At 37.1% G+C, this 13841-nt stretch overlaps 1 protein-coding gene across 5 annotated transcripts in view; it reads right to left on the reverse strand.

The window, feature by feature from the left end:
- LOC126456889 (RNA-binding protein lark) overlaps window positions 1-13841 on the reverse strand; it is a 126769-nt gene that overhangs the window by 84158 nt on the left and 28770 nt on the right. For 3 of the 5 annotated variants that reach the window (XM_050092720.1, XM_050092721.1, XM_050092719.1), the window contains exon 8: window positions 4931-4975. In XM_050092720.1, the coding sequence (XP_049948677.1) occupies window positions 4931-4975 (45 nt within the window). Of the gene's footprint in view, window positions 1-3229; window positions 4428-4484; window positions 4791-4930; window positions 4976-13841 lie in introns of those variants that run through there. The other 2 variants (XM_050092718.1, XM_050092723.1) reach the window with 2 other exon arrangements.

The raw sequence follows: 13841 nt of genomic DNA on the forward strand, positions 1-13841 counted from the left end.
AGCTATCCACAACCTTCTCCTAAATTACCTCAACAGAGGTGTTTCCGTTCCTGTCCTCCTGCAGCTCCTTAAACAGCCACACCATCAACCACAACTCCTCTTCTACAAACTGAGCTTGGGCAATATCCTTAAAAACCCCCAGCCTTGACCCTCAGACAAATAACAACTCAACCAGTCATAACAGTACATTTCTCACAACCGCTCCTCTACCGCACTCTCCCCTCTTGAATTATCTAACCGTCTCACTTTCACTCCTAAATCTGTATTTAATCATGCTACTTTGGTGAAGGACTAACAGTAATAAAAGTATCAGTTTGCAACCTAATCCCAAAACCTTTCCAAAAGCAAAACTGAAATTGAACCCTGCCTTGAACAGTTACAATCACAATCCCAACTTGATCCACCAGCACTACCTCAAAATCATACCTTACAAGCCTTCCAAAAATTCCTCACATTCAGTATTGCTTAAAAAGCCCTCCTAAGGTGCCTACAACATGATCGTAACCTGTCCTCTGCAGAACTCCATGCTCTTCGTTTCCTAAAAGCTGATGGCTCAATCATTATCCTCCCAGTGGACTAAGTATCTACCAATGTAGTACTTGACCAACAGGAGTACGTATGTGGAGGTGTACGCCAGCTCAACACCACCTTTACATACAACTGCCATCACGATCCCATACCTGTGATTCAAACTGATCTGCATTCAAACCTCAGGCCACTCACAAGGTCTAACATCTCACTCCATAGAATTTCTTACCTAAACCAAACCACAGACACCCAACTTTTTATCTCCTCCTTACGATCCACACTCCCAATCACCCTGGCCATCCCATAGTTGCTGGCTTCAAAGCATCCACTGAATGTATATCTGCCTTACTTGATCAACACCTGCAACCCAAAGTACAAAGACTTCCCTCCTATATTAAAAACACCAATCATTTCCTAGATCATCTGAAATCCGCGTCCATTCTGCTCCACACACCCACCTTGCTTGTCACCACTGATGCCACCTCCCTCAACACCAACATGCCTGATGTACATGGTAGGTCTGGTGCTGAACATTTCCTCAGTCAGTGTCCACCTGATTACAAATATGACATCCTTCCTGCTCATTTTAATCAACTTTATACTTATCAACCACTACTTCATCTTTAAGAAACAGACATAAAAACAGAGGGTACAGCCATGGGAATCGGAATGGCTCCTTCCCATGCCACCCTTATCATGGGTCACCGGGTGTGGGGGTGCTTTCCTGGGATCCATAAGCCTGTAGCCCTTGGTTTGGATTAGATACACTGATGACATCATTGTTATATGGACTCACAGTGAGGCTGACCTGTTAAAATTCTTGGAATCCCTAAATACAGTCACCCAATTAAATTTCACATGGTCCAATTCAGATTCCCATGCCACTTTCCTTGATGTTGATCTCATTCTCACTATAGGTCAGCTCACATTAAATCTACTCACAAACAACAGTACTTACATTCTGACAGTTGGCATTAAAAGGCAGTCCCCAACAGTCACTCTTTCCTTCTCATCCTGTTTGGTAAATGTGCACTGACCCAGGGTTCCAAGAGACTTTTCCGAACTCTACCCCTTATTTTCTCCTTAACCTTTCTGCCAGAAGCCACTGGCTCCAAAAGCTTGCAAACTGTAATACCTCCTGCCACCACTTGGGGAGTAGATTTTTTTATTCATCCAGTTACATTAGATTTTCGGAAACTGGTTTCAAATGCTAGGACAGTGGCACTTCTGTTCGTCTATCAGCATTAATACACATTATGCCTTCTGACCGTAAGTATTTGCCAGCAATCGTCTTAAATGATTAAATACAGTTAAGTTTTATTTCAAGCATTAATAATGATAAACATAACTTGTAGTTCTTTCGTGCTGATGTAAAACATCCAAATGCAAAAGGCTGGAATATATTTTGGGTTACACATTGTATAATTCGATAAATCAATTACGGAAAAAAGGCAACATACCAACAAATTTGTTGCAGTTCACTGTATTTGGGAAAAATGGATAGACATTTTTCCCAAAAAGTAAAGTCCTGGAGCAAACAAGACTTCAACAACTGACAGCATTTGAAAGTTTATGTCCCTGTAGAAAGCATATTCCAAAGTAAACCAGTGAAATTGGTCACAAAAATATGGATATTTTGCAAAAAAAGTTAACCATCACTGGTGCTCATATTTTATCATTTTACTTAAAAAATGACACTAATGTGGATGGCAATATGCCAAAGAAAAAAACACTGATTTATGAGGATATGTCCTAGTCAGCAATAGATACAAGATGTCAAAAATTATTATTGATTAAAGCTGAACTAAAGGGGCTATTAGAACACTAACATCTAAGAAATAATTGTACTTGTAAACAACAGACGTGCAAATAGTTTTCTTCAACATTCTCAGTGTTTCTGAATACAACTAGTTTTGTAGACTTCAGTAGATATCAGCTGCAGCATGAACTGACGAGGAGAGAGTTCTTACACTTAGATAACCACTCACAGTGACATACTGCATTAAGAAAACACTTTTCCAAAACTGGAGAAATCACTGATGACTTTCAACAATATTTTTAAAAATTCTTCAAAACTGATTTCACTGTAGACAGAATTCATTATGAAATAACCAAAACTTGGTAAACTTTATAATGTGGACATTCTATTACTTGTCCTTGGGAAACAACCTATAATCATCCTCTTCAGCAACTGGTGCTAGCCTTGATATCATCCAAAACTCTTTGTGAACTATAGAACAAACGAGAAAAATTGCGAAAAATCTAAGTTTGGGTTTCTTTTTCTTTCTTTCTTTCCTTTTTTTAAAAATCTCTTGAAAATTTTCAGTTGTACGGAGGTGTTTCTTTCATTTCCAATACATAAAATTATATACTGTATACCATACTATGAAATGAGGAGTAAGAGTGAAACACAAATTCACTCACAAATCAACAATATCAAGGAGGTGGGGGAGTGTAAACAAAACACTTTAGTTTATGAGCATGCAAGCAGCATGTTCCCCATGATTGGGCACGACATCCATTTGTAAACTGGACAGCAACATACTGCAGCCAACCAAACATCCACTGAATTTGTCACATAATAAACATCAGTTGCTAATCAGCATCAAGAATAATGTTCAGAAGAAAAAAACTGAAATTACAGTAGGTCCCTCAAATTATTTTCGGAGCACAAGGGTAATATTAAAGAATCAGACATCACTTTGTAGAAAAAATGTATTTATGTAAAACAATACATACACACATTAAAACAGCTACAAATGGTTCTAACACACCTTAGATTACATAATTAAATCGACAAAGATTCCAAATATTGTAAGCTGCTGAAAAAAGGTGCTGATTTCCAAATAATGCCGAGACATGTGTTTTATTTTTCCTCGATAAAGAAAACCACATCAAAGTAATATGGATACTTACTAATAAATATGTATAATCTATATGAATGCTAATCTGTAACACTAGATACACTTAGTAAGCAATGACAATGTGTGTCCTCTTCTGGACTGACTTCAGTTTGCCCAAGCTGGGATATATTTATCAGCCTACACAGCTATAAAATCTATCAATTATCTTTTTCTTTCACAAGTAACACTAAGATACTGGGAAATGAAAGAAATCTGAAACAATGTCATGATTCCTGTTTTGTTCCAATCAAAATATTCTACAAAGAATCTAGAACACAACCGGCAGCATACCTGTTCACATCTGTCGCGCTAATTCCACGGAACGCTTCCGACCGACATGCCGTGCGGGAAGCCTTTCTAAGTCGGATGTGTTCAACGTCTTTTGTAAGTACAGACTAACTGGTTCCTTATACACTTCTTTTCAATGTTGTAAGTACACAACTGTGTCAAAAGGGGATATGTGGTCTAAGTGCAACTTTCTCTTTCAGTGAAAAAATGGACCGTGTTTAATTTTCTATGGAATGAGACTTCATAACAGGGTTAATAATATTTTGCTGAACACCAACAGCACGTAATGCACATGATCGTGAAGCAAAGAATGTGCCCACCCTACTTGTTGAACAAATGAACAGAAGAATTCTATTTCAAAAATTCTCCTTCAAAAATCACGAAGAGAAGAATGCTTAAAAGTAATGGTGTGGATGTATCAGACTACAACAATAATTATCTATCAAACAAGACAGAATATCTGAAATCTATCTAGCATGTTCAAAAAGAAACAAGAGAACAAAGGTGAGTTGCCCGTTACACCGTCACGCCGCGCCGCAACACAACAGGCGATTGTCTTCCGTTTCATTCCGGCCGAGGCTTCCCGCGTGAAAAATTTCACCGGACTTCGACGCTACGGACCGGCTTATAACGGCGACGGACAGGCGGATGATTGCGTCTTAATACGGTGCAAAGCGGCGAGGAGAGAGCGTTCCACGCGCGCCCGGTCTAATACAAAATAAATACACAATTAGCTGTAGACTTATCTTGAACAGGTGAGAATTACCGATAAAAAGGAAACAGAACACGTACTTACACAAGGTATAAAAAAAGTAAAACAAAACAAATAGGAGAGGAATATGAAGCTTACACAAGTCCAATCAAAGTTAGATGATGACTCATGAACTACAACAGAAAATAATAGTACAGAAACAGTGAACTGAGTAATTTACCCACAAAAGACAACTCTATGTTATGGACACTGCAGGAAAGGCTGTTTCATCAAATTTTCTTCTAAAAAGGGGACCAGATGGGGCATGCATTACTGACAAGGAGTTCAGTTACACCTAATTATTTCACAGCCAGCCTGAACTGGAAGAAAAAAAAATGTTAAGCATTAACTAAAAAGTGAAGCAGGGATTGAATTCATGCTATTTTTACATGGGGGCAGCAAATAAACGCAGGAGTAAAAAAAAATTAATAGACAAACTTGTGTATTCATGAAAACTTACCTTCTTTCCTCAAAGCTATCACGACTGAAGTCTTCAAACATACGACTGAAAACAAGAAAATTAAAATGTTAAAACAAAAATCGGAATGAATTAACAATATAGCAATTACACATTAATACACCCTTAAACATTCTTTAATAGCCACTTTTAATCAAATTACAAAGATGTAAAATAACAGACACATTGCACTTGAATGGAAAGAGATTGACAAACATTTGCAGACTTGCAAAGAGAAGACTACCAGTTACAGGACACCATATGTTACGCTAACAATCAGAGGCACACACCTTGTGACCCACCATTTTTCATGAGCTTCAGCATGTTAATCACATGTACATGAAAGAAAATACAACTCTTTTGGAGATCTTATGCAGGATCTTTTTCTGATCAGACAGAATTGTTAAAACGCTAGAAAATAAGGATATTTTATTTAAACATTAGGCAACAACTCTTTTTCAACTGTAGATTCAATCAGTTGCAGCGGTAAATGTTCTTACTAATTGGTGTGGCAACAATATGGTACACAGCGTCTGCCTCCAGTTTACAATCAACTTGCATTCCCATGATTTGAAATTTTACTTCTTGCATTATTTATACTGTCATTTTAAATAAATTTTTCATTTTTGTTTCTCAAAGACTTTCGTTCTCCCGTAATTCTTCTCTACAAGAATTCTTACATAATTATATGCAAACACGAGGTTACTTTAGTAAATTAATACTTGGGGCATATCTGCTATGGGCTGGTATGAAATCTGACAGATCAAATGCCAAATTATTCTGTTGTACTACATGATCTGCAATAAAAATCTTTTAGCCCAGGAGAGATTCCAGCAGTATTTGTATAACACTTTTTGATCTTTCTCCTCCTCTTAACATTCTAAAGCAGAATATATTCTGTAGGGAGAAAAATAAGACAATGTAGTCCACATATACAAATGTATGCTGACAGTGTCCTCCTCCACAGTAAAAGTCTTTTGACTTAATACAAAATATTCTCACAAAAGTTTTTGCAAGAAGCAGAATTCCAATCCATGTACATATAACTTGACTGATCTGAACGCAAATTTCACATCATCTGGCCGCCCCAGTCAGCAAGAAATTTCCTTCTCAATTATATCTGCAACTGGTCAAAACTCACCAATTCCTTATAAGCTCTTAGGTATATGTAAAATATTTATATATGGCTCAAATTTCAACCATTTCAAAACACACATTTTCAGAAACAGATGCTTACAAAGGAAACTACTCCCCATAGCGACCCCCCCCCCCCCCCGCTTTCGCCCAGATTTATTGGTACAATAGCCCATTGGACAGCCTGTCAGAAACTGAGCATATATCACATGTGGAAACTAGAGAAAGGTGTACCGAGTTGTAGATAAAAGAAGTGAAATAGGAATAGTGAATGGTCTGACTTTCAATGACTATGGTGTCATAGTAATTATGTGGTCATGGTGTTTGCCTCCGAAGGGGGAGATCCTGGTTCCAATCACCCTCGTGACCCCCCCCCCCCCCCCCCCCACCCACCCATGCAGAAAATTATGAACTGTCCCATCTGATCACTGACTTGTGTTTACTGTCTTCAAATCTGTGTGTTTATCGTGGTGTAACATCTGTTTACAACAGTGATATGTAACAAAGGAACCTCCACACATTCAATCTACACAAGTACCATATGTTATATCTCTTGCATTCCATTTTAGAAGTTTTTACTCTTTAATTCCTTCATTGTAACATAGTTCATGTGTGTTTACTTGTTGTTTACACTTCTGTGAGAGGTCTATGTGGCATCTCACCTGCTCTCAGTATTCATCACATTTACTAGCAACAGTAATATATTCTTACCACATGACCCAGATTCTATAACCAGTGTATAGTATGACAATTGTCAAGACTACATGAGATCAGACATGTCAATGACCCGACACACAGCTCAGAAATTAATGAAAAAATTTGGCACGAGGGAGGTTTGAACACAGATCTCCCATTTTGTAGTCCAACACTATGACCATATAACCATGTCACCATGGTTCTTGCAAGTCACTTGATGTTTCACACCTTGAAATTGCACCTTTCACCGTTTCTATTTTGCTGCTTTTTTCACAGTTCAGAATACCTTGTTTTCATGCTTGATCTGTGTTCAGTTTTTGACAGGCTACCCACTGAGCCATTTTACCAATGATGGGGGTGTGACGAGTTTCTCTTGTCAGTTGCTCACAGCCAGTTGTCTGCTTACAAGTTTAATGTAATTACATTTTCTATCTTCTTTATTTTTAAAATTATTGCATTTTACTACTAGTGTCAATTCCGAAACAAAAACAATGCCCCGAGATGATTTGTCAGTTGACATACATCCTCAACCTGACAATGTTTTGCACGAATTAACATACTGCATTTTACAAGCGAACAGTGATATTTGCCAAAAAATTTATGGGAGTATTTAATGGACGAAAAATTCCGTGCAAGTGATCTAAGAAACACTGGCCCCTGTATCCAAGAACTAGTTAATATTACTCCCTTAACTGCACATTAACTTGCAATCCGTGTTTTCCTATCTACGTACTGTGACTACTTTTTTTCCAACCAAGAATTTGAATAACTTTTAAAGTGTCTTTACATTTGACGAGACCACAATGTAATTGTTATCTTTCCATCAGAGACTTCGTCTTCTACAAAAGAATTTGTTGGTTTGCTCACTGTGACACTCCTGTCATTTGTCAGTCGTCCAAGCCCCCTACCCAACCAGCATTTTACGTATATTATGAAAAGTATATTGCAATCTTACATTCTGGCACAAACTTAACTAAGAAATTTAAGAGCGCTAAAAAATTAATACAGCACGGCTGTTAATCAAATAGAAATGGTGGGGGTAAGGTGCACAGAAACAAAGATGACGTATACTATGTGACAGAAACCAAAAGGATTACTTGCCATTTTCTCTTGTGTGCTAAATATTCAGTGTGGAATTTTATCATTTGTTGTGGTGACTATCTTTTAGATGTTATCCGTACTGATACTGAAAAGCAAACATACCAGGTGAGTGTTGAGCAATAGAGAAATTGTGTTCTGTGAATATTTTTTTTCTGGAGATAAAATTATCTTAATCCCAAATGTGAATCGTACCCTGAATTGTCAATTGGCCAACCAGAGCAACTGAAGAAAATGATGTAAAACCAGAACACGCACATTAGTAATATTACAATAAATTAACCCACTCTTGACAATTAGAACAAAAAGTACGTACAGGAAAATAGACTGCTGATCCTACTGAATATTTAAAACATTGTTTCCTTTTTAGACAAACTAAATTGCAATTTATAAAAAACATGATCTCATCTCAACTGTAGTGCATTTATTAGGCTCCCTGATCTATTTTATTAATGCATCCAACATCTTGCCAAATACCACACAGTGACTCACTGGATTAACCCTTCAAGCCAGCAGTTTCTGTGCCAGTGCCATACTTCCTGGCAGTATTTTATGAGGCCAACTTGTACAGGAGCAAATTCAAATTTCCGTAGTGCAGAAATCAGTTGTCAAAAATATATAAAATTCAGGAATTGTTAACATATTTTAATTACATTTAAAATAAACATACTGTGGTGTACCGTGAAGTGATCATACAGTCACACACAACTCTCCCTCTGAAAGCCCAACAGTTATGCTATGTAAGCTGAAATTTATACATTCATCTTAATTTGCCTTTTTGATGGCCTTATAAGCAAAAGCAATGTGCACTGAAATATTATCAGTCTTCTAAATACAGGGTATATCAAAAACAATCATGTGATTTTAAAAAATCATAACTATTATGTTATTTGAGATATGGGCATGTGCAACCTACTGTTGTAAAGAGCAAACTCTCGAGTTGTGTGTTGTTCCTGCTAGGTAGCAGCAGTGTGTGCCCACTTCAGTTCTAGCAAAACTGGTGTCAGGACGACAAAGAGTTTTGCAGTGCGGGTTAGTAATAACCGTTCAACAGAACTTTCGTACTAAATATGACGTAGATCCTCTTACAGCAAAGAGCATTAGACAATGGCATGAACAATTCCAAGAATCAGGTTGTTTGTGTAAAGGCAAATCGCCATGCCGTCCCCCAAGTGCCTCACAGACGTTGAAAGCATCCGCTATAGTTTCACGAGGAGTCTGCAGAAATCCGTTCGCCGTGCAGCTGCGGAGTCTAATTTCATTCTTGGCAAGATGGAAGATGACCGATTTCTTACACACTTAGTCTTTAGTGACACGGCAACATTCCATTTAAATGGAAAGGTGAACCGCCAATGTGAAAATATGGGGCATGGAATAACAACATAAAAGTTGTACAACATGATGGACTCTCCAAAATTTCTTTGTGCAGCTTCACAGGAAAATGTGTATGGTCCATTTTTCTTTGCCAAGAACACTAACAGGAAACATGTATCTCCATGTGCTTGAGAACTGTTTTCTCACAACTGGAGACTCATTGGAATGGCTTCATTTACCAACAGGATAGGGCACCACCACACTGGCACCTTGAAATGCAGGGATTTTTAAATCAAAGGATTACTGACCTTCAAGGTCACCAGACCTGACTGTATGTGATTATTTCTTGTTGGGGTTTATAAAAGACTGTTTACGTGCTTCCATTACCAACAAAAACAACTACAACGAATGAACTGAGGCATTGCATAACGGCAGCTGCGGAAGCTATAACTCAAAATATGCTCACTACTGTATGGGAACAATTTTAATACCACACTGACATATGACACGCATCTCAAGAGGGAGGGGGGGCACATTAAACCCGGTGGTGGTAGCAAAGGGGCGCAGGGGAGAGGGAAGATAGTTTCCAATTTATCAAGAAACAAAATTCATTGTATATGTTTATTAGTTTGAGGAATTTAGACAGCCAATTCTATTTGATTCACCCTGTATTTTAAGTACCGCTACACAACAAAGCTCAATCTTTTTGTTTATTTATTTATTTTTAACAAGTGCCTTACTATTGCCTAAAAACATGCTTCTTATTGGCAAATAAATCATGAAAAGTTAAAATCTGATGCTCTATGAGAGCCACTTAAACTCCACATTGTGGTGAGGCTGCTTACTGGAGGAGATTAGCATATTTCAGATGATTATCGGATTGTGAGGCACTCGGCTGCGCGATTATCAGCACCCGTACAAATTACCAGCCTTTTCTCAGTCCTATCTTGCCCCTTGCATGAATGATGAGGACAAAACAAACACCCAGTCATCTCAAGGCAGGTGAAAATCCCTGACCCCGCTGCATTAAGGGCCCATTACACTTATGAGCATCAAAAGAAGTGCGCCACAGAGTGTTAGCTTCACTTAAATATAACTCCCTGTCTGTAGTGCCATTTGACATGCTGTTACCCAGACAAAATAACATCTGACAGGACATGACAGATTGAGCAAAGATTTGTTGGGGGGAGGGAGGGTGTTTGGTGCTTTTGCTGATCTGTCTGCAATGTTTCCCTCCATCCCTTCATTCCAGTTACCCTGCACAACACTAGTACTTCCTGCCTTAGTGAGAATAAGAGTACCTTGTACTGCTTAGGCAAGACATTGACAAGCTTTTAGTGTCCACAGATCACAGTATCAAAATATATGTTGTCAGTTACATATGCTTCAATCATATTTTAAGGGTACTGATTAAAGAAACATTAACATTTGAATATACTTCTTGGTTTCCTAATAACAGCGTGAAATTCACTTAAAATGGAAGCTTCATAGTTAAATAGTTTTGGAAATATTTTGCTCAGACAATAATGAAATACTTTGCAGCCAAGAACAAGATATACACACTTACTCTGAACATTTTGTTGGCAAAACAAAATTAATGTAGTTCAGGCTGCAATTTTTTTTCATATAAGGAACAAAGCTGATTACAATGTTTTGTCTGGAAAATGAGATCAATAATGCACCTTCAGAACAAAACACTTGAAAAGGTCGAAGAAACTATTGTATCACAAGGAACTGGCACATTGGCAGCCATATTTTTGGAAGTAAACAGAAAATGGTTTAAACTATTTTGATAAGCATTTATAGTAAGAATTTGATTTTATGGCACCTGACAGACCAAAATTCCATCAATGACAAAAGACTGAAGCAGAAAGAAATTCCACAATTTTTGGAACTGCTAATTACATGTACAGAAATTTCATCACAACCATGAACCACACAAAAACTGTTGGCAAAGACGAAACTATTAATAGGCAAAACAAGGATTAGCAAAAGAAAGGGATTCTGCTTAGTGTGAACAAATTTTTTGGAAAATTTTCAATTCCAATTAAAAAATGTAGTACTTTTGCTGTTTATTGTGATCAAAAAATGGCTCCTTTATGTGCCATTTGTTGTTAGCAAATGGTCTACACTAAATTAACTGTAGGGCACGAATGCTGGATTACATGTAAAGCAGCAAGGGACATTGAGCAGGTAAGGAATTTTCCACCAAGTGTGCATACACACTTTTTACGGGTTTCTGTTGGCAGCACTGGTGGTAGCAGCTCCACAGTATGGGCTTATCTGTCCGTGATTTTAAGAACAGTAAGGAACTGGACTAATTCCACAATTTCTGAGCAAAGTATATTGCCAAATATTCCAGTTTACCAGTTATATATTACAAACAAATTTAAGCGAATCTCCAATTTTTGTACAGTAATTCCAAACCAAATTTAATACAATAAGGTTTCTGGCAGTGAGTAGATATGAAGAAACAATCTTCAGTAAGTGGAGGCAGTGTACTCAAGAATGACTGAACACTGGCATCACCACCTACCTGAGTGATGACTGTGTGGTGTGTGCGGGGGGCGGGGGACATCCACCCAAATATTTTTTTGAAAAGCAATTTCAGTTTCTTCACTCTTTGTTAACAACAAGTGATACCACTGACCAAATATACTCAAGCTTAAGTAATTACTTATGAAAAGCTCTTGTGCAGTAAGAATTATTGGTTTGCTGATTCATTAACATGCCACCAGTATATCAAAACCACGTACATTATTCATTAAAAAAAGACAATATTCCAAGTTTCAATGAATTGTGCTGGTATGACTACGAGTGATAAGGCAACAGGGTAGATAGGAACAATCTGCTTGGTTTTGCTGTAAGTCTGTAGGATGGGTGATCAAGAGGCAAACTGCTAACAATATAACGCCATGCGACAATCACAATCCGGTTGGAATAATAATAAAATTAGTCAAGTGCTGGAGTCAAAAGGAATTGAAATGAAGGGTGTTCATGGCAAAACATGAATATTGTCTGGTTTTAAAAGCAAAGGAATGATGGCAAGTAAATATATATTACAAAATGTATTCCACATGATTCAATGTTAATACTGCAGTGTACTTGAACAGCTAGTTTACTGGAATTTATGATTTTTTTAAACTGATCTTAACAGCCTGTTGTGTTCAAAACATTTTTCCTTTACTCCTCCCTGCAAAAAGCTTTATAATCGAATAGCAATTTACCCATTGCAGCTTTGCCCACATTACTTGGCAACAAAATACCTACGAAACTTAAAATTTTTGAAGGGTATTATTCTGAAGGAAAAGGTTTCAAGCAGTTAGCAGTTCCTCAGTTATAGATGTTTGCCAGATGAAATTTTTGTACTTTTCCTGCTGCTGAAAACTTGCCATTAACCTGGGACCAGTCGCACACAAGTAATAATCTCTTTTACAATATGAGTTTACCAAACAATGTGCTGCTCGAATGCTGCCCGAGATGGACTGCATTAGTGTAATGTAAAGGGAAATTGGTTTGCAAAATTGGATTGTACTGTTTTCGTTTAAAGTACAAAATTTTCACACTATGATGATTAAATTAAATTATGATTATATAATTTTAAATTATGATTATATAAATAATCTGTGTACTTTAATTGCAGGTTATTTGCAGAATTCCATTATCCACAGTTTTCAAATCCCTAATTACTGCAGACAATTTAGAGTTTATTGTATTTGCATTTCCAATAAAAATCAAGCACAATTTACTTTAAAAAAACTATTCAATTTGAAACAGTTTTTGCTGTTTAGTACAGAATAAAGAATCATACACACGGTGTCAATAAATTTAAATGTAAATATAAATTTTTTATACTTTGTCACTGCAAAACTATTTCAAATTTATACACTTTGGAAGTTTTAAGTGCCACAACAATGTGGCCTGATGTATCTAGAATACTCTGAAGAGTGGTTTTCAGGTCCTACCTTCTCCAAGGGGGTCTTACATTTAGACTCCCTGTGGTTATACCCTTCCTATTGAGGTCCCTTTTCAATAATTTAGAGTGTAACGCACACAGAATACAACCATTCACCCAGTCCTAATACTCAATGGAAGCCGATATGTTGTTAACTTTTGTTTATCTTATGTGATTGTTTTAACACTAGAACACTCAGTTTCATAATGACCTTTTTCAGTTTTCACATAACTACATTTCACACAATGATTGGAGTAACATTTCCTGTCATGAGTTTTATTCATTTGTTACCTATTTTCAATGTTCTGAAAACCACTGCATTTCACACAATTTATAATTTTTCTGTAGGTTTCAGCTGTAATACCCAGGGTTGTCACACTCATCCCTTTATTGGAATACTGTAATTTCATACACTCCCAAACTTCAGTTATTTTACTTTGTAATGGAATAATTAACTTCTGTTCATGTTACGACGGTATGAATGGACAAAAAATTATTCAGCAACTTATGTAGGAACTACGCACTGTACATGAACAGTCGCTCACCTCGTAGGACCTCAGAATATTACGAAAAGAATGAAAATGAGGTGGCACAGAAACGCCATACATTTCAAGTTCTTAAACTGTGCAAGTGTAATAAAACCATTTACAAGTGTAATGTATGTGTGAAGAAGGCTTGTGGAAAACGCACAAGAAACTGAATACTAATGTCAATTGG

The sequence above is a fragment of the Schistocerca serialis genome, chromosome 2 (genome assembly GCF_023864345.2).
Source record: "Schistocerca serialis cubense isolate TAMUIC-IGC-003099 chromosome 2, iqSchSeri2.2, whole genome shotgun sequence".
Classification (NCBI taxonomy): Eukaryota; Metazoa; Arthropoda; class Insecta; order Orthoptera; family Acrididae; genus Schistocerca; species Schistocerca serialis.